This window comes from Kogia breviceps, chromosome 19, assembly GCF_026419965.1.
Source record: "Kogia breviceps isolate mKogBre1 chromosome 19, mKogBre1 haplotype 1, whole genome shotgun sequence".
NCBI classification, from domain to species: domain Eukaryota; kingdom Metazoa; phylum Chordata; class Mammalia; order Artiodactyla; family Physeteridae; genus Kogia; species Kogia breviceps.
The window spans coordinates 8,063,131-8,084,528 of record NC_081328.1 but is presented as its reverse complement, the minus strand read 5'-3'; the positions used below and the strand labels follow the sequence as shown (position 1 = coordinate 8,084,528).

The 21,398-nt window shown below is 53.7% G+C and overlaps 1 protein-coding gene across 1 annotated transcript; it reads left to right on the top strand.

The window, feature by feature from the left end:
• Nucleotides 1-605: 605 nt before the first annotated feature.
• ALOX15B (arachidonate 15-lipoxygenase type B) lies at nucleotides 606-18,617 on the top strand. The gene is given in 15 exon segments (XM_067021485.1): nucleotides 606-657; nucleotides 4,676-4,821; nucleotides 9,176-9,279; nucleotides 13,191-13,313; nucleotides 13,607-13,696; nucleotides 13,773-13,786; nucleotides 14,967-15,139; nucleotides 15,380-15,526; nucleotides 15,627-15,842; nucleotides 16,888-16,947; nucleotides 17,099-17,268; nucleotides 17,457-17,578; nucleotides 17,676-17,776; nucleotides 17,854-18,024; nucleotides 18,438-18,617. Coding segments are annotated over 15 exon segments (1,869 nt in total).
• Nucleotides 18,618-21,398: the final 2,781 nt, after the last annotated feature.

Here is a 21,398-nt window from a genome sequence, read left to right as displayed (position 1 = left end):
ATAAATGTGTGCTTTCTTCCATCCATTTCTTCCTTTTGGCCTGGGTGGCCCGAACGCCCCCATCCCTGGAGTGTTCGAACCTGGCATTGCCATGGAGCGCTTCGGATAAGGGCTGAACCCTAGAGATGACCTCGGCAGGAGGAGGTGAACTGGCGTCAGCAACCCCCCGCCCAGAAACGCCTCCGCTCAGGGGATCTGCTCTGAGGAAACCAAGCAGGGAAGCTACAGGCCTTTCAGGCTTCTAGAAAAGACCAGGATCTCTGAGGCTCTGGAAATGGGTGGTGTGGCCTCATCCCTTGGTCATAGGCCCGAGAGAGGAAGGAAAAGAAGGGCAGAGCTTGTCTACGGCCAGGACCCAGGAACCAAGGAAGCCAGAGTCCAATTCTGAGGGAAGGGGCCCCCCAAATGGAGAAGTTGAGGTCCACTGATCTCTGGACAAGACCTCACCAAAACCCACACTCTACCTCCGACCCTTCCGGAGCCTGCCACTGGCCCATTAGATCAGGAGAGAACCTCCCAAAGCTACCCACGGGTGACCAGCCCGTTGGTCATCTATCTTCTGTGGGCCCAGCTGTCCCTGCCCCAGGCTCAGTGTTTCCGACACGATGACTTGTGGTGGACGCCGGGTGTTCTGCCTTCCGAGCAGCCGCCTGCTCCGTGATGGACAAGCATCCGTGCCCCATTCTCAGCCCCTGAGGAACTGACCCCAGACCTCCCTCCAGTCCTGCCCAATCACTCCATCCCTCTGGCCACAGGGATTGCTTCAAGGACAGGCAGGTGGCCTAGTCCAAGCGAACAAGGCTTCGTGTTGAGACACTGCCAGAAGCCAAGGGAAGAAGTTGCATCTCTTCTCTGGGGTTGCTGGGAGGATGTGACTCTGAGTGGTTTTGCCACCACGAGGAAGGAGCAGAACAGACAGACGGGCAGCGACGAAGTCTCGCTGCCACTTGACCGAGCCTCTAGCCTTCACTAGGCTTAACCAGATCCTGCCAGTCGAGTACGATGGGGTAGCGAGTTGTTTTCTTTGCTTAAGCCAGATTGAATTGGGTATTCTGTTCTTTGCAGTCAAAAGTGTCTCAAAAGGATCGTGGGAAGCAGTGGGGGTTGCACTGGTTTAACAGGAAAGAAAAGGAGTAAACCACTGAATTTGGAGGGAGGAGGGAGTGAAGGATGAATGACGAGAGATGATGTCTCTCTCTAAGCCTCAACCCCACCGAGAGTCAGCCCGGGCCCTTCCCTGCGGTATCACTGTTCCTGAAATTCCATTTACGGGGAACCTAACCCAGGCAGAGGTTAGGACCTTGTGAGAGAAAAGGCGCACAGCCGGGCAGCCTTGTCGGGACTCTCGTGCTGACTCAGCATTCAGGAGGTGGAGGAATCTTTCAGGTCCTGCCCCAGAGGAGCCGATGCAAAGGACTGTGAGGTGAGGTCTCTAAGATCAGCGCACCTTGCTTGTCAACATCCTCGTGAGTTAGTGCCTAGACTTTGGCAAGGAGATTAGGGTGGGACAGGCGGCTTGCCCTGCTCCCAGGGGAGGAAGGGAGCAGAGAAACTGGAGAGGACAACTTCGATGTCTGGGAAACCCAGGTTCCCACAGAGAGGAGCTTGTTTGTCACAGTCTAGAGACTCGCCCATCCAAACTAAAGCCATTTTGTCACCTCCACCAGGGACATCGCACTTTACCACCCACCCCTGGGTCTGGGTCTCTGGCCCTGGACCCAGAGAAGGGCATGCCCCCCTGGCACTTAGCCATTCTGTCACAGGGAACATCGGTCCCATCACCTAAAAAGCACGTCCCCATATACGACCCCTAATGCTCACACAACCCATTTTACACACATGGAAACTGAGGCTCCCAGTGGTAAAAAGCCTCGTCAGTCACTGCAGTTCCAGCAAATCTTGGGGTCAGGAAGCACACCCAGGAGTTCAGGCTCTGGGCCTCGGGGTGCCTCTCAGAGATGCTCTGGAGGTGTTCCTCTCACAGGCAGTCCTGCTCTGTGACCCCGTGATTCTTTTCTGCAAGAGCACGACTTAAACTCCAAGTCAATGTCTGTGTAATCAGATTCTGAAAGACTTTTGACTTGGTGGGATAGGAACATGAACCCGTTTTACATTTCTCCAACCAGTACTTTCAAAAGTCCAGTCCAGTTGAAAACTCCCATTTCCTAATCTCTGAAAGTCTGTTCCTCACCACGCTGGTCAGGGCCCTGGTGGGGAGGGGGGCGTGTGGGGTGGGGGGAGGGAAGGAGCAGGCATCTTCCTTCCCTCCTCCCCCAACTCTGGCTTCTCCAGCAGGAGAGGAGGGACATAGGGGCATCATTTGATCCTGGGACCCCCCACCCCCTCATTCGTCAAAGGAGGAATACAGCAGAAGCTTAACTGGTTGCCGGATCAGGAAAATTCCCCTGGTCTCGCTTTGGCTCAGCGGCTGCTGGTGCTGGGCTGGGGATGCCGTCCTCTCCAGCTGTGCAGAGGTGATTTCACTGCAAAGCTGATGAAGGTGAAACTTCACAATCTCTCACCTGCACAAGTCCCTTCCAAGCCCCACTACCCAATTTTGTATTCTTTTTCTTAAAGAGGGCCTTCAAAGTTGGATAAGCTTAGGGACTTCCCTGGTGGTCCAGTGGTTAGGACTCTGTGCTTTCACTGCTGGGGGGCCCAGGTTCGATCCCTGGTCGGGGAACTAAGATCCCGCGAGCCGCGCAGCCCGGCCAAAAACAAACAAACAAAAAGGTTGGATGAGCTGAAGGTCCCCACAACATTTGGATCCATCCTGGGTATAGTCCCCTGGGGGTTGGGGATCAGCTTCCCCAGCCGTCTTCATCACTGAAGGCAGAAGGCAGCAGTTGGGACTTCTCTGGCGGTCCAGTGGTTAAGACTTCACCTTCTAATGCAGGGGGTGCGGGTTCGATCCCTGGTCGGGGAGCTAAGAACCCACATGCCTCGGCCAAAAAACCGAAACATAAAACAGAAGCAATGCCATAACAAATTAAATAAAGACGAGGCTACCCTGGTGGCGCGGTGGTTAAGAATCTGCCTGCCAGTGCAGGGGACATGGGTTCGAGGCCTGGTCCGGGAAGATCCCACATGCCGCGGAGCAACTAAGCCCGTGTGCCACAACTACTGAGCCGGCAAGCCACAACCGCTGAAGCCCAAGCACCTTGAGCCCGTGCTCTGCACGCAACAAGAGAAGCCGGCGCACCTCAACGAAGAGTAGCCCCCACTCACCGCACCTAGAGAAAGCCCGCGTGCAGCAACGAAGACCCAACACAGCCAAAACTAGATAAATTTATTTTTTAAAAATTCAATAAAGACTTTAAAAAAATGGTCCACATCAAAAAAAAAAAAATCTTAAAAAGAAAAGACAAAAGCAGCAGCCATGTCTTTCTTTAGCCCAACAGTGGTAGGCAGCCCCATGCCCTTCTCTGGGTACACACCCTTGCATGTCCTGTGGCTGCCCCAGAAGCCTGAGCAGCACCCAGCTTCAGCGTACCCTTCGACCTCTGTCCTCCTCCATGAGGAGCTGTTGGAACTGTCCTCTTCCTCACCCTCTCAGGCCACAGGGGACTGGGTGGGGGGCTGCCACTGCCTTCTTCCCAGACCCCAGACCCCTGAGCTGTGATTCTTTCTGTGTTCTCCATCTCCATCTCAAAGACACCTCCAGTCTCCAAAAGTGTTTCTTCCAGAGAGTTGTCGCTCAGCATTTGGTGGGGGAAGGGTAGCCCCCAGTCCAGACGCTCCCACCAACTCCTACTCTTTCATTCCTCCCCAGTGCTCAGCTGGGTGGCCTGGGGAGTGGACAATGGGAGTATAGATGATGGCTGGGCCAGCTCCACAAACTCTCAGAAAACACTTGCGATGGGGATGCAGGTGGGGTTAGGGTTTGTCGGTTTCTCTCTTTAGAACGTGGAGTATTTAAGACTTAATAGTTTCAGCTGAGGGCCCTAATTCTAATTGCACAGCCACAGGCAAAGTCCGCTCAGCATCTTATTACAGCCGACTTCATGTGCATTTCACGAATGCGTTACACAATCAGCATTTTTTAAATGCTAAACAAAATTACCTTCTGTTGTATACCACACAACTCACAATTTTTCTCATCGTGATGAAATATTGGTTCGTTTGATTAAAATGTGCTCACGACTGCAAGTTCGGCAAAGGGCTTTCCCTCCTACTCTACCTCATCACCCAAACCACCAAGCCCCGTGAGTAGATGTTCACGGTCAGCCCATTTACGGCCTTGCCGTACCATCGCTCTCTTCCTCCTCCAGCCCAGCCAGCCGCCATCTTCTCCGGCCGCTCTCTCGCCCTGACCATCCCACTCCCGAGCCATGTGTCTCCTTCAGAACTTCCTTGTTACTACCGACAACGTCCTGTCTGATTTAGGGCCACATGGGTCCTCATGCATGACGTTGACAGGTCCCCCGCTTCAGCCCCGGAGGTCACCCTCCTCCCCAGGGCTTAGCCTCTATCCCAGGAGGAACGGGAACCCAGAGCTCTTGCCACACTCTCTGCCGGGGCGGGTGGTGGCCCCAGTTGAAACAAGGCCTGAGGGACCACATTAGGGACAGGAAGGGCCAGCAGTGGAGGGCTCCAGGCCAAATTCAGCAGACCCTGGAAGGGGAAGAGGAGGGGCCAGTCCTGAGCGCTTCACTTCCTGGCTCTTGGAGAATAGGTCCCGATCTGGGCTCCATCTTGGTGGGCTCCTTGGGCCCTGGCGCCCAAGCCCGGGGCAACGCCAAGTACACTGAGGTAGCTGAACTGGATGATCATGGATCATTCCAAGACCAGAGCTGGCCCCAGAAACGGGTCCTTCCAGCAGTCAGTGCCACCCAGAGAAGGCAGAGGATGCACCCTGTGAAGACACAGCTGTATAAGATGTTCCTTCAGAGGCCAGAAAGGAGGCAAGGTAGGTGGAGGTGTTGTGTTTCTTTTTTTGAAGAAGGGAGAGACTTTTGCCCGTCAACAGCTCACAGGAAAGAGTAAGAGGAGAGGGAGACACTGGAGGGGGTGACTAGGGGACTGGGTCCTGTGGCCAGTGGGGATAGATCCAGGTAGAGGAGGAGGGATTCCCTTGTATGGTAGGAGAGGAAGCCCTTGCAAGAGGATTAGTGCAGGACAGGATGGGCCTGGGAGCAGGTACGTTTGTGGGTTAGGTGGCTGCAGTTTCCAGGGGGTTTGACTCCAGGTTTCTATTTTCTCAGTAAGATAGGAAATGAGGTCACCTTCAGAGTACGTGTGGGAAGGAAGGAGCAGTGTTTTATTGGGTGCAGAAGCTGTACTAGCACTTTAGTTGTGAAAGTTTAATACCCTCAACAAGCTTATTATTAGTCAGATACAGTTATAACTCCATTTCACAGAGGATAACATTGAGTCTCAGAAAGGTGGTATGATCTGTTTAAAGTCACCCAGTTTCTTTTTGTTGTTGTTGTTTTTGCGGTACGTGGGCCTCTCACTGTTGTGGCCTCTCCCGTTGCGGAGCACAGGCTCCGGACGCACAGGCGCAGCGGCCACGGCTCACGGGGCCAGCCGCCCCGCGGCACGTGGGAACTTCACGGACCGGGGCATGAACCCACGTCTCCTGCACCGGCAGGCGGATTCTCAACCACTGCGCCACCCGGGAAGCCTCTTTTTTTTTTTTTTTTTTTTTTGCGGTACGCGGGCCTCTCAGTGACGTGGCCTCTCCCGTTGCGGAGCACAGGCTCCGCACGCGCAGGCGCAGCGGCCATGGCTCACGGGCCCCGCCGCTCCGCGGCACGTGGGATCCTCCCGGACCGGGGCATGAACCCGCGTCCCCTGCAAAGGCAGGCGGACTCCCAACCACTGCGCCACCTGGGAAGCCCAGTCACCCAGTTTCTATGTGATAGGATTATAATTTTCCCAAAGTCTTAAACACTACACTATGAATAAAGAGGCAAAAACTGGTGGGAGCCAGTGCCTGAGGAGATGGAAGTAGCTTTAGACAACAGTAAGCAAGCCTTTTCCCCTAAGGCAGGAGGCGGGGGTAGGAGAGGTGGAGTCCACACGTTATTAGTGGAAGAAAAGGCTGCCTAAGAACTTCCCTTCCTGTGCCCTTGGTGCTGGGAAGAGGATGGCCATGTGTTTACCAGTAGCAAGATGAGTGGTGGGGGGAGAGTCAGGTGAGGATTCGAGACGGCTTTGGCAAAGGTGGGGGTCTGAGAGGAGGCTCAGGAAACCCTGAGAAAAGAGCCACTCTCCGGTGTTATGTATTGCCTGTCTCCGCTGAGTCCAGCCTTCCAGCTGTTCACCTCCAGTTGTCAGACACAAATAAAGTCTTTCTGAGCCTTGTATCCCAGCCCTCCGCCCTGAATGCAACCAAGTATCTTTGTCAGAGCCACGTGAAGCAGAAGGATCACCCAGAGGAGCCCTGCCCAAATTTCTGTCCTGCAACATCATGGGATAGACAACAATGGTTTTTAAGCCATTAAGTTTTAGTGTATGACTTCCCTGGTGGCGCAGTGGTTCAGAACCCGCCTGCCAATGCAGGGGACACAGGTTCGAGCCCTCATCGGGGAAGATCCCACATGCCTCGGAGCAGCTAAGACCATGCACCACAACTACTGAGCCTGCTCTCTAGAGCCCGCGAGCCACAACTACTGAAGCCCACGCACCTAGAGCCCGTGCTCCGCAACAAGAGAAGCCACTGCAATGAGAAGCCTGTGCGCAGCAACGAAGACCCAACGCAGCCAAAAGTAAATACATTTTTTTTTTAAAAAGCGTTTTAGTGTAGTTTATCATGCAGTAATGGATAACCAGAACAAACTCTCCATTTCGGAAGACCTCTAAACCTTGGCTGAGAGTTTTGAAAAACTCAGGTCAGCAATCCACTGACAGATGGTTTCTGAGAGGCACTCCTCCCAGAAAAGGTAGAATAAACACATTTTTTTTTTTTTGCCTATTTCTTCCCACATCTGAAATTTCTTTGGGGATCCACCCATCTCCACACTCAATCCATATAGTTTGTATGGGGCTAATTCCAGCCCCAGCTTCAGAGACTGTGACCAAGGCCAGTTCAGTGAGGGTCAGCCCCAGAACATTTGCAGTAAGAGGGTGACATCGTCTTTGCGCTAGGGTTGCTAAGCTGGCAGGATAGAAGCCCAGAGCTGCTGGTCATCATTTCTGCCACCACTTGGGAAGAGTCTACCTGAGAATGAGCTAACACAGTTCAACACAGAAGAAAGAAGAAATGAAATATTGAGGAAGCACAATTCTGGGCACCTGGATCCATCCAGTCCTGAAGCCATTGCTCCTGAATTTTCCAGTTACATAAACCAATATGTTCCCATCTTTTATCAGACTGCTTTGAGTTTAGATTATCCTGTTTGTTCATCTCTGCCTATTAAAATTGTATCCGTTTTTCATCACTAGTTTAAAACTCACCTCCTACGAGAAGCTTTCCTTGAATTATTTAGGGGATGTTTATTGTTTGGGGTCTTCTATTGCCCAGAAAAGACCTCCCCACATACTTCCGAAAAATCCCCACAGCCCTCACAGCTCATCAGCATCACCAACGTGGCTACAATGGACACAGCCACCCTGATATCTTGTGTGACCCCTTCCTCCTGCTGAACAGGGGTGATTGGACCATAGGTGGATCTCTGTCCCAAACTGGGTCAGTGAGAACCCTTTGCCTGGGGAACTTGGAATCTGAACCAAGACACTCAAAACCTGTTTATCTGAAACAGAGCAGGACCCCACGGTCCTTGCCCCCCATGTCCTCTGTCTGCCTTTTGTCTGCGGAAAAACTTTAGCCAAAGAATAAGTTTAATCAGAGAAGTGAGAAAATGCAGAAACAAAGGAAAACAGTCAAAGGAGACCAAATAATAGTCATTTAGTCATTAAACATAGTCAAGGACCTTTAGTTCCTCCTCAAGCGCTGTAGATAATATTCTGAGCCGTAGCTTGTGAGCTGTCTTGTAGGCACTGAAACACCCAGCAGGTGGAAGAAGTTAACTACATGATGACCAGACTGTAGCCATGACATAAGCTGCCACAATTCTGAGAACTGGCCTCAAAGAAATGGAAACAAACCAACCCTGGAACTGAAGATTAACTGTTCCTAAAACAATCAAGATGATGCTGGTCAGACCACCGATGACCAATTTCAAGATGACTATCAGAGGGCTTCCCTGGTGGCGCAGTGGTTGAGAATCCGCCTGCCGATGCAGGGGACATGGGTTCGTGCCCTGGTCCGGGAAGATCCCACATGCCGCGGAGCGGCTGGGCCCGTGAGCCGTGGCCGCTGAGCCTGCACGTCCGGAGCCTATGCTCCGCAACGGGAGAGGCCACAACAGTGAGAGGCCCGCGTACCACAAACAAACAAACAAACAAAAAACTCAGTGTGAACACTGAGTTTTCAGTGTACTTATCTGAAGGAAGTTTTTTCTGACATGCCCCACTCCCATGTCTGAGATAGACCTCTGTACCGAAGAGGATTCTTCTGATTGAAAGAGTCCAATTTTCTTTCAAAGGAAAATTGTAGTTCATGTAACCAAAAGAGCATGGGTATCAGGCATGGCTGGATCCAGGCATTCACATGAGGGGTCTATAAATTACTCAGCTATGTTTTCCACTGGGTTGCCTTCATTCTCAGGTGGGCTCTCCCAAAATGGTTACAGAAATGGCCAGCAGCAGCTTCAAGGCTTACTTATATCCTATCATGCAACTCCTAGGAAATGAAAGTGATTTTTTTAAAAAAGACAATTCCAACGACAACAGAAAAATCCCAAGGCTGACTCTGACTGGCCTGGAGAAAGTCACTTACTCATCCCTGAATGAGTTTGAGAGGTGAAGGGAAACACTATTGTTGGTGAGAAATTTATAGACCTGTCTGTCTCTCTCTTTTTTAAAAAATTGAATCATAGTTGATTTACAATGTTGTGTTAATTTCTGCTGTACAGCAAAGAGATTCAGTTACATATATATATATATATACTTTTAAAATATTCTTTTCCATTATGGTTCATCATAGGATAGTGAATACAGTTCTCTGTGCTATGCAGTAGGACCTTGTTGATCCATTCTATGTATAATAGCTTACATCTGCTAACTCCAACCTCCCACTCCATGCCTCTCCCAACCCCCTCCCCCGTGGCAAGCACAAGTCTGTTCTCTATTAGACCTGTCTCTTTAAATCTTTGACCAAAATTTTTAGAATTTAAAAGAAAGCAAAAGGAGACAGGAAAGAAGGAAGAGAGGAAAGAAAAAGGAAGGGAGGGAGGAAAAAGAAAGACAGGCAAGGAGGCAAATCATTCAGGGGTTCAAAGCAGGGGAGCATGAGATCTGATTGACATTTTAAAACATTGAGTAATTTCCTTCCCCAGTCAGGGCTCTGATTTCTTCATCTATATCTTGAAGGGTTAGATGACAGCTCCCAGAAGACCCTGCCAGCTCAGATCATCTTCAGCTGTCAGCCAGAATGTAAACAAATATTTAAATGCTCAAGGTCAGCGGTTCTGAAAAAGAATCACCCTGTGTGCCTATTTAGAATGTATATTTCCCAAGTTGAATCTCTGGAGATCCTGCCTCCCTGGTGCAAGGGTCTGTCTGGGGAATTGGCCTATTTAACACGTACGTGAATGGTTAACCTGCCTCATTCTGAGCAGCCCTGCTTTAGGAAGGATCCTGGAAGGTGCAGGTTCACAGGTTTAACTAACGTTCCGTCACAAATCAATTCTCGGGCTTCCCTGGTGGCGCAGTGGTTGGCAGTCCGCCTGCCGATGCAGGGGACGCGGGTTCGTGCCCCGGTCTGGGAAGATCCCACGTGCCGTGGAGCGGCTGGGCCCGTGAGCCGTGGCCGCTGCGCCTGCGCGTCCGGAGCCTGTGCTCGGCAACGGTGAGGAGCAGCAGTGCTGGTGTTTTTAACCGAAGTCTAGTTGATCTACAATGTGGTGTCCATTTCAGGTGTACAGCAGCGTGATTTGGGTTCTTTGTTTATTTGCAGATTATATTCCACTATACGTTATTACAAGATACTGGTGTCAGCTTAATAAAAATGCACAACATTACAGTTGTGCGTTGTTTTATTTGGGGCAAAATGAGGACTTCAGCCCAGGAGACGGCATTTTGGAGAGCTCTGAGAAACTGCTCCGCAGAGGTAGTGGGGAAAGTCAGCACATATGTGATTTTGGTGAAGGGGGAGTCCATGCAATCGAGCACATATTTGTTTTTTGTTTTTGTTGTTGTTTGTTTGTTTCGCGGTATGCAGGCCTCGCACTGTTGTGGTCTCTCCCGTTGCGGAGCACAGGCTCCGGACGCGCAGCAGCGGCCATGGCTCACGGGCCCAGCCGCTCCGCGGCACGTGGGATCTTCGCGGACGGGGCCACGAACCCGCGTCCCCTGCATCGGCAGGCGGACTCCCAACCACTGCGCCACCAGGGAAGGCCCCACATATTTGTTTTTGCAGCAGGTTTCTGCTAGTCACGAAGAGCAGTCGTCACCCTGAAGGATTTTAGTGCTTTTCTGGTTATGAGGAGATACAAGAACGGGGCTCATAAAATCATATCTATCTGAAAACCTGTTCTGCCAGTTTTTCCCAGAGCACAGAATGCCTCATTTCTGCTCTCCACCCTGAACTCCTTTGGGAGTTGAAAGTCAGCAGCTGCAGCAGCACATGATTTAGTCCTTGTAGAGGAGGATGGCAAGCGCCAGATTGTAGTTGACACTGGATATATAATTCCCTGTGCGACAACAGTAAATCCTTGTTGCTAGCAATATTGGGTTGTTTTTCTTTTTTTTTTTTGGCTGCGCCTGACCAGGGATCAAACCCAAGCCCCCTGCATTAAGAGCGCGGAGTCTTAACCACTGTGCCACCAGGGAAGTTCCGCTAGCAATACTGTTTTTTTTTTTAAATTTTATGTCATTTTAATTTATTTTTTAATTTATTTAATTTTATTTTTGGCTGTGTTGGGTCTTTGTTTCTGCGCGAGGGCTTTCTCTAGTTGCGGCGAGCAAGGGCCACTCTTCATTGCAGTGCGCGGGCCTCTCACTGTCACGGCCTCTCGTTGCAGAGCACAGGCTCCAAACGTGCAGGCTCAGTAGTTGTGGCTCACGGGCCTAGTTGCTCCGCAGCATGTGGGAATCTTCCCAGACCAGGGCTCAAACGCCGTGTCCCCTGCATTGGCAGGCAGATTCTCAAGCACTGCGCCACCAGGGAAGCCCGGCAATATTGTTTTAACAAGCCTTCCAGATGACTCATGCCCACGAAAGTTTGAAACCCGCTGCTTTTAAATGCCTCACTCTTGCTGGAGTCTTTCTGGGTCGCTGGCGAGGACTCCTAAGGCAGAAAGCCAGGGACCACACTCGGGAGCAAATTTTCAAAAGGTCACGGTCTGGCCAACAGGGCTGCTGTCTGAAGCACGGGCTGCAGGCTTTGGCTTTAGGTCTCTGGGGGCACAGCAGCTGCAGGCTTACTTGGCTCCTGGTGATTCCACATGTGCTGTGAATTACATCCCGGAGAAAACCAGGATGCCTAATCTGCCAGCAACAGCCCCAGGTGAGGGAACAGATGGAGGGATCTGTGTCTGTGGAGCGGCCTTTCTTCTTTTCTTGGCCAAACAAGGACACAGGAGTCAGGAGACGCAGGGCCAGCCTAGGCCCTGCCGAAAGGAGCTGTGAAATCTTAAGCAAATTAGTTAACCTTTTTGATCCTTAGTTTCTTCTGCAAAAGGAACTAAGAATACCAGGCTGATTTGTGTCATTAGGAAGAACAAACGAGAAGATGGTTGAGAATGCAGCTTGTCAGCCACAAAGCCCTGCACAAGTGCGCACTGAGGTTCATAATGTCCCTCAGTGGCTACGCCCTCAATACTCAGAGTGAGGGCTCACATCCCTAGGGTCAGCATCACCTGGGAGCTTGTTAGAAATGCAGGGTCTTGGCCCACCCACCCCAAACCTACTTGATGAGAATCTGCATTTTACCAAGATCCCTGGGGGAACTAAGTTGTTGTGCATTAAAGTTTGAGAAGCAGGGTTTGGCCACCACCTGGTGGCAGTGTACTTTAACTGCAAATTGTTCTCTGAAGTTGCCTGTTCAAACCCAAAGGCAATGATGGAATGAACCAAAGAATGAATGAGAGAGGGAATGAGAGGACGACGGGCTGGGGGTCCTCAGCTTTGCAGGGACACGATTTTACCAATTCACCTAAAGGTCTTCAGGCTGCCTTGCTTGCTGGATAAAGGGATTTAGAGATGCGAAATGTCTTTAGGCCAGGCCAGCGTACATTTCTGGGCTCCGGCAAGCTTTGGAGGCTGAAGTGTCTCTCCACGGGATGCCTGCCAAAGGCAACTGACGCCTTGCTGTGTTCCCACCTTCAGGACAGCCTCCCCTCTGTGATGCATCTGTGTTAGTCAGGAATTTTGTGGTTGCAAGAACAATAACAGACTCCAACTAGCAGACAGAAAAAACGGGAATGCGTCAACAGGTCACAGAAGTGAGGGCTGGAAGCGTAGCCAGATCTTACGGGCCAGAAGCCAGGGTGACTCTCCCCCTGACTCTGGAGCCCCCTAGATGCTTCTCTCTCCGGCTTCACTTTCCTCTCTCCCTGCAGAACAGCTTTCTTTGGTTCCCAGTCCACACAGCGGAAAATGACCTTTTTTTTTTTTTTTTTTTAAATAGCAACTCCTTTAATTTTAATTATTTTTAAAAATTTATTTATTTATTTGGTTGCGCCCGGTCCTAGTTGCGGCAGGCAATCTTCTTAGTTGCGGCAGGCAAACTCTCAGCTGCGGCACACACGCGGGGTCTAGTTCCCTGACCAGGGATCAAACCTGGGCCCCTGCATTGGAAGCACGGACTCTTAACCACTTCACCACCAGGGACGTCTGCCGAGTCCTGGTGTTTACATGCCATAACCCAGATATCCAGGGAGAGATGACCTCTGGTCCAGCCCCAATCTCCAGTTCCCTGGGAAGGATTCTGATTGGCCTTGCTCTGGCCAGGTGCCCAACCCTGGACCAATCAACTGACCAGGGGAGAATATGGCCGTGGGAACATGCCAGCTCTCCCTGCAGGCTTGAGGGTGGAGGGGGAGGGCAGAGCCCAGGAAGAGCCCTGCCTGTGGAAGGGGGCTGGCCCTGACCAGGGCCTCCAAAGGGCCTACCACTCCCTCCCCCTAGTCCGTGGTTTCCCTGAGGCTTCTTGCTGACTGCCTTCCTTCTCCTCCCTCCAGCTGGAAGACTTACATCCCAGGCTGGCCTCACTGCCTCAACGAGGAGACCATAAAAAACCTGGACTTCAACATCAAATACTCTCTGGCAAAGAACAGCACCTTCCACCTGCGAGGAGGCTCAATGTGAAGATGCCCACCCTCTCCAGCCCCTGGGCCTCAGATGTACTGGTACCCCTGCCTTCCGCCCTCCCCCACCCAGCTCCCCCCGCCGCCAGGGATGTGGGTCACACAGCCCCGCCCAGGGCGCGGCCTCTGCTCACCACCTACTCCAACAAGGTGAGGATGACCTCGGGGGCAGTGACTACCTCGGCCCGGAGGCTGGTTCAGGACCACTGGAGGGATAAGCTTAGCCAACGCGGGGCGGGTCTCCCAGGGCCTCTTGCCTCCCTCTCCCCACGCTTCACATCTTCTGGCAGGTTGGCAGATCTGAAACTCAAAGGGCTGCTGGACCGCAAGGGGCTCTGGAAGAGTCTGGAGGAGATGAGAAGTGTGTTCAACTTCCAGCCGTGGGTGAGGAGCTCCAACCGGGGCTCCAGACCTCTTCCCTGGGGTATCAGCTCTCCTGGGTGTCAGGAATCTCAGAAAACCAAGCGCCAGTTCACTGTGTGACCCTGGGCAGGCCCCTGACTCTCACTAGACCTTACTTTCTCCTCAGACACAGAAAAGGATGTGTAGTGGGGACATCTCTGACCTTGTAATGCCTTGTATCCATCAGACACTTGTTGGGCTACTACACATGAGACACTTGCTTAGGGGCTGTGGACACAGTCCTTGTCCCTTCAGGGCTCCCAGTTGAGCAGACAAGTGGACATTAGGCTCAGAGGCAAATAACGAGTTTCACTTATGAAACCTGGGCATCAGCTCCAGTGAGAGTGTGTAAAAGGGCGATCTGGCCTAGGTCGGCTAGGGAACTCTCTGCAGAGATGACTTTTATGCCGAGACCTCAAAGTTGGGCAGGTGTCAACAGCGCCAGGCATGGTGTGTGAGGGCAGAGGGTACTTCAGGTTCGGGGGGACGGTCCGGTGCATGTGAAGGCCCTGAAGACGGAAGGAGTGGAGACCTTTGAGGGGAAAGATGCTGCTGTGGCCAAAGGGTATTGAGCCAGGGAAGGAAGATGGGAGGCGAAGCAGGAGCGGTGCATGGGCCCTGGGCCGTGCAGGACTGTGGAGGCTGTGGCAGGAGCTCGGGACTTTCCTAAGTGCAGTAGGAGCTTCAGCCAGCTGCCAGCTGTGGCCAGATGTGCCGTGGGGATCGGGCTGTTAGGGGGCAGGAGTGGAAGCAGGACGACCAGGCTCTGGCTGCGGTCAGCAGAGGATGGAAACCTCAGCGAGCCAGTGACAGCAGAGATGGAGTGGACGTGTGGACCAAGAACTCCTGAGGATGGAGAATCGGTGGGGCTTGATGGGCGGAGGGTGGGGGGAGCTGCCGAGAGCACTCCGGGCTCTGCCACATCCAGTGGACGAAGGTGCCGTTCCTGGGATGCCAGGCAATGGGGTGGGGACTGGGCTAGAGCAGGAGCCCATGTGCAGCCTCCCATATGCTGTGTTTGAGGCATGGGGTTGGAGATGGCAGGTAGATGGTGGGACTGGTGGGCTGGTCACTAAGATTTGCTGTTTGGCGAACTGAAGCAAAGGGGTCAGAGGAGGTCACCCTGAGAAGTACTGCACGAGAAGAGAGGGGAGCACAGGATGGACGCAGGAGAAACTCCACCATGGCGCTCAGGCGGAGGCCCCTGGGCGCTGGGGTGACCGGTCCCATCTCCCCTGCCCCCCGCAGAGCACGTGTTTGCGCACTGGTAGGAGGACGCCTTCTTCGCCCACCAGTTCCTGGATGGCCTCAACCCGGTCCTGATCCGCCGCTGTTGCCGCCTCCCAAAGAACTTCCCTGTCACTGATGCCATGGTGGCCCCAGCGTTGGTCCCGGGGACGAGTCTGCAGGCTGAGCTGGAGGTGAGGGACACCGTGCACCTGGCTCTGTGCACCCCCATCTCAGTGCTTTGGGCCCATCCCCGACTGGAGAGGAACAGAACTCACATTTGTTAAGGACCTACTGTGTGCTACGTGCCAAGAACACCCTGTCCCGTGCACAGTCCCCTGGCCCTGAATCCTCTCCCCACCCCCATCCTCCCCACCTCCTTCTGCCTTCAGAAAGTCAGATGGCAGCCCTAGCTCCCCTTCTCTCTCCCGCAGGAAGGGTCCTTGTTCCTGGTGGATCACAGCATCCTCTCTGGCATCCGCACCGATGTCATTAACGGGAGGCCTCAGTTCTCCGCAGCCCCAGTGACCCTGCTATGCCAGCGCCCAGGGTGTGGGCCCCCGCTGCCCCTTGCCATCCGGGTCAGCAGCCGGGCAGGCGACAGGGCAGGGGCAGGGAGAGGTCTGACTAAATGGTTGGCAGACACTCCAGGCTGCCTCTCCCCACCGGCCTCTCCTATAGCTCAGCCTGACCCCTGGGCCCGACAGCCCCATCTCTCTGCCCAGCGACGACAGGTGGGACGGGCTGCTGGCCAAGACGTGGGTGCGCAATGCCGAGGTCTCCATCCACAAGGCCCTCACACACCTGTTACGGGTACACCTGGTGACCGAGGTCTTCTCCCTGGCTACGCGGCGCCAGCTGCCTCACTGCCACCCACTCTTGAAGGGCAGTGGCCCAGCAAGATGGCCCAGACTGTGCCCCAAGCCTGCAGGTCCCTGCGCCTTGGCCTGCTCTTTGGGGTTCTGTGCCACCTGTGCCCACGTGACCCTGTCCTTCCAGGCTGAGATGCTGAGTCCTGTTCTGCCTCAGCAGCATCTCTCTGCACAATTCCCCTGAGAGGCTGCTTTCCAGCAGGCCCTGAGCTGGGCTGAGGTGATGGAGCCAGGCGCGAGGGAGAGCACCGCATGTGAGAGCAGGCCGTGCCCCAGAGATTCTCTTCTTAGGGGAGCTCAGGCCAACAGCGATCCCAGAAGCCCAGCTCCTAGGAAAGGAGAGACCTGGGGCTGACAGATGCCAAAGTGTGAACATGGCTTTGACCGACAGGTTTTCTGCAGATAGCTGCAGGGTGGGGAGCCCTGGGAGGGAGACCCGTGTCTCTAAGGGGGGCTCTGCTAAGCCTTCAATGGCCCAGATTCATTTCCTCCAGGGACCTGGAGCATCTCCTCTGTGAAGATGAGGGGTCCACAGCTGCTCACATTTTCTGATTCTTCCTTAGACAGTCTCCTGGGTCCTGGATGCAGGCCGTACTCCGTCCTCTTCAATCCAGGCTGATTCTTTCTGACAATCTACAGCTCCCAGGGCCTGGCACTCAGACATGGTCTCTAGGGGACCGTTTCACATTGCCAGGCCCGCAGGCCCTGGTTATCGTGGTGCTTTGCCTGCCTGGGGTTAGGAAACCGCAGGATGCCAGGGCTGGAGGGATCCATAGTGCCACCCAGATCAGCCCTCTCATTTGCCCAGTGAGCTGATGCCCCGGGAGAGGAAGGCACACGCTCAAGGTCACAGAACAGGATGCTGGTGGACCTTAGCCCCCATCACTGGGCCTGGAGCCCTGATACCTGTCCCAGGCTGCCCCCCTTGTCCCTGTCATCTCTTTCCATGCGTGATTGACAGGACTGGGTTCCCCTTTGGGGGGCGGTCTGGAACCACAGAGACCCAGGCTTCGCCTAGCTCTGCCTTCTCTGGCCCTTACAGCTGCTGACCCCGCACACACACGGTACAGCTGCACGTCAACACGCCGGCCCGTGAGCTACTCATTGCCCCCGGGAAGGTGGTGGACAGGGTAAGGACTGCTTTAGGGAGGGTAGGGATGGGATATTCCTTCCGTGTAAAGAATCTGGGGTCTTGGGGTGGAAGTAGCCCTGTCTCCCCAACCACTATTACCTCCTGCTTCTGGGGCAAGGGCTGTGGTACCCAGGAATCCCATTTCCCAGTCCACAGGCCTTGGCATTGAAGGTTTCTCTGAGCTGATACAGAGGTACGTGGAACAGCTGAACTATTCCATCCTGTGTCTGCCTAAGGATATCCAGGGCCGAGGAGTTGAAGACATCCCAGGCTACTACTACCGGGGTGATCGGATGCACTTCTGGGGTGCAGTGGAATGGTGAGGGGGCCAGCCCCAGAGAGCTTGGGCCTTGGGGAACAGGAAGGAAGACTGGGAAGGTGAAGGAAGGCCCAGGGAGGTGTCCACCAGGAGGAGGGCCGGACATTAACAGCACTGGGACCTGGTGGGGGCACTCCTCAGAGAGGGTCGGGGTTCACAGCTGGGATGGAACCCCGTGCACCTTGCAGCTTTGTCTCTGGAATAATCGGCATCTATTACCTGAGCGATGAGTCTGTCCGCCATGACAGTGGACTCCAGGCCTGGGTGTGGGAGATCTTCTCCGAGGGCTTCCTAGGCCGGGAGAGCTCAGGTAGGGGGACCTCAGTTCTTAGGTCCTACCCTCAGGCCTCTGAGGCATTGTCCTCAGGACCCTGATAGCCCCGTTCCCAGCCCAGCTCTCCCTGCAGGTGTACCCTCCTCCCTAGGGACACGGGAAGCCCTGATACACTACATCACCATGGTGATATTCACCTGCTCGGCCAAGCATTCCGCTACCGGTACAGGGCAGGTGAGAAGGGTCAATGCCAGGGTGGCGGGACGGAGGGGGCCGGGCTCCTAGCCTCAGTCTGCCCTCTCGGCATTCAGTTGGACTTCAGTGCCTGGATGCCCAAGCTGCCACCTACCATGCAGCTGTCACCGCCCACCTCTAAAGGCCAGGCAAGCCCGGAGGGGTTCATAGCCACCCTCCCACCAGTCAGTGCCACATGTGATGTCATCATTGCCCTCTGGGTGCTGAGCAAGGAGCCTGGAGACAGAGTGAGTGTGGGGCCGGGAGCCAGACCAGGCCAGCCCTGGAGTAAGGGAGGCGACACTCTTTACCCGCCCTGACCCACGCCCCACTGTGCCATCAGAGTCCAGTGAGTCTTCCCAGGGGGACACAAGGGCATTGGACGGCTCACAAGGAGGGTCAAATGGCCAAATGAGATGATGCAGAGTCACCCTTAGCTGCAACGGCAACGTGTGGTATGTTCCAGTGAGGCCGCCCCCTTTACAACTCTGACGTGAGCTTTCATCCCCAAGAGCTGCTTGCAGTAATCATCACTGTTCAGGGGGAGGGGGCACGGATGAGGCTCAGTCGTAGGCTGCTTCAGGTCCCCCAGGATGGATGGCTAAGGCGGGGTCCCGGCTGCAAAGCAGCCCCTTCACCCAGCCTTGTGTTGGGTTCCCAGCGGCCCCTGGGCACCTACCCGGATGAGCGCTGCACAGAGGCGGCTCCGTGCTGGAGCATCGCGGCCTTCCAGAGCCGCCTGGCTCAGATCTCGAGAGACATCCAGGAGCAAAACCGGGGCCTGGAGCTGCCCTACACCTACCTGGATCCTCCCATCATGGAGAACAGCGTCTCCATCTAAATCCCCTGGGGAAAAGGGCCCCACATGACATCCCTTTGACCCCATAGCTCTAGGCTACCTGCCACCCAGAGAAAAGGACTCCCCAGAAAACCAGGCCCGCATAAGCCCCACTGGGTCTGGTGTAACTCATCCCCAACACACCGCAAAACAGAAACAAACAAACAAAAAACCCAGAGAATAAAAGCTTGTTGGACGGCACCACTATGCCTTTTGAAGACACCAAGCCTCAGAGCGCCTGCACACCCACAGCTCCCTGCAAGGGAACCATGGGGGGAACACAGCCCTGCCCCCGATCGCACTGACCACAGCTGATTGGACCTAAAGGTCATGCGGCTCAAGGGCAGCCCTCTTCCAGACTGTCCAGCAGCACAAGGCATGGCCCGCCTGAAAACTGCTCGAGAGGTTGATGGTGACCTATGGTCCCAACTTTCAAATGAACAACCCACTGAGAAAGGGCCATGGGAAGAAGGAAGACCTATTGCCGGGACTTGCAGGCAGTGCCCACATATGCTTTCTAAAGAAACATACCCCGGGACTTCCCTGGTGGCTCGGTGGTTAAGAAATCGCCTGCCAATGCAGGGTACACGGGTTCGGGCCCTGGTCCAGGAAGATCCCATAGGCAATGGAGCAACTAGGCCCGTGTGTTGGGGATGAGTTACACCAGACCCAGCAGGGGCTTATGGGGGCCTGGTTTTCTGGGGAGTCCTGAAGCAATAAAGGAGTTTATGGAAAAGAAACTGTGTGCCTTGAGGGATTAAAGAAAGGGTTAAGGGACTTCCCTGATGGTCCAGTGGGTAAGACTCCACGTTCCCAATGCAGGGGTCCCGGGTTCGATCCCTGGTCAGGGAACTAGATCCTGCATGCTGCAACTGAAGATCCCGCACGCAGCAACGAAGATCCCATGTGTTGCAGCTGAGACCCAGTACAGCCAAATAAACAAATAAAATTTTAAATTTTATTTATTTTTATTTTTGGCTGCCTTGGGTCTTTGTTGCTGTGCGTGGGCTGCTCTTCGTTGCTGTTCCCGTGCTTCTCATTGGGTGGCTTCTCTTGCTGCAGAGCATGGGCTCCAGGCGCGCAGGCTTCAGTAGCTGTGGCACTCAGGGTCAGTAGTTGTGGCTCGCGGGCTCTAGCACGCAGGCTCAGTAGTTGTGGTGCATGGCCTTAGCTCCTCCGCGACATGTGGGATCTGCCCAGACCAGGGCTCGAACCCGTGTCCCCTGCATTGGCAAAAAAAAAAAAAAACGGGTTAAACACTGTGAGAGTTAAACTCAGTCCTCAGGAAGGACTGGAAACCCGGAAGCTCTGGGCACAGGAACTAGTGGACACTCTCTTCAGGCACTGCCATCAGGATGATGAAGCACTTTTTGTCCTCAAGTTATTTGCCTCAATATTCAAATTCCATGAGGGAAAGTCTGTTTGACTCAACTTGGAACAGCAGAAACCATTGGTGGCTGCGGCAGAGTCTGTGCTCGCCAAGTATCTCAGCTACTTCCCAGCATTTCCCAGTCTACCTTTCAGTTAGGTTGTGACCACGTGACCAAATCTGGCCAATAGACCGTGAGAGGAGCGAGGTAGGAGGTCCATCCAACATGAGGCTGCTGTGCCTCCTGCATCCTTCTCTCGCCCTTGAGGTTACCTTGTACGCATGTTTCAGAACTCATGAGCCCCCTCCTCCCCTCTGTCAATAGACTATAAGCTCACGAGGATAGGGTTCATACCTCCCCCCACACTGCAAGTGCTCAGTAGGTGTTGAATAGAGGAATTAATAGACAAATGATTCCTAAAACCCTTCTGTGTCCTTTTTCATTTACCTGTGTGTCTTCTCAACTTCTCAACCATGAGTTTCTGGAAGGCGGGAGCTGGATTTCAGTCCGCTTCATGTGCTTGGGAAGTGAAAATCTGATCTTCGGCAGAGCCAAAGTCTGCCTCACGTCCACTCCCCAAAGACACTGTAACTCTGGCCAAAGAGAGGCCGTGACCAGGGTTTGGTCGGGTACAAAATTTGACTCAGGAGGCAGAAGAGGTAAGGGGGGCTAGATCTAAGCCTAGGGAAGCAGGAAAATGGGAAGGTTGGGTGGCTGTGGAGAAAGATGTGGATGACTGACTTGAAGGCTGTACAAATCTCAATTTTTAAGGGATACAGGGCTGGAAGGGAGAACATTAGACCCCCCAGATTACCATCTCTTTCAGTCAGGGTGGGTTAGATTATGCTGCAACAACAAATAATCTCAAAATCTCAATGGCTTAACCCAGCAAAAGTTTATTTCTCACTCAGTTCCATGCCCAGTTCAGGTCGTCAGGGGGCTCTGCTCTAGTCCCTCAGAGACAGAAGCTGATGGAAGCACCATCTCATCACATGCTTCTAGAACAGAGAGGCAGAGAGCCGAGAACTCTGGTGGGCTCATGCCAGCAATTAAACGCTTCAGCCTGGAGATGACCGCATCACTTCCGCTCATAGCTTGTTGGCCAAAACTCATCCATGACTCCACCCATGCACAAGAGAGCCAGAGGTTGAATCCTCCATGTGTCCAGAAGAGGAACCAGATCTCAGTGGCAATGCTAACAACTCCCACACCCAGAAGCTGGATTCTCAGGCTTTGCAAAATACCCACTTTTTTGTATCGGCCCCTTGAGTCTGGATGTTCCTTCACCTCCTGATGGATAACACACTCTGGGAGGCGAAGGAATGTAGGATCTGGCTAGGTGGTAGGTTGAGCTGGGAGGCTTCCTGTCTCCAGAGCAGGTGATCCAGGGACTCATTGCTGCCCCTTCTTTCTC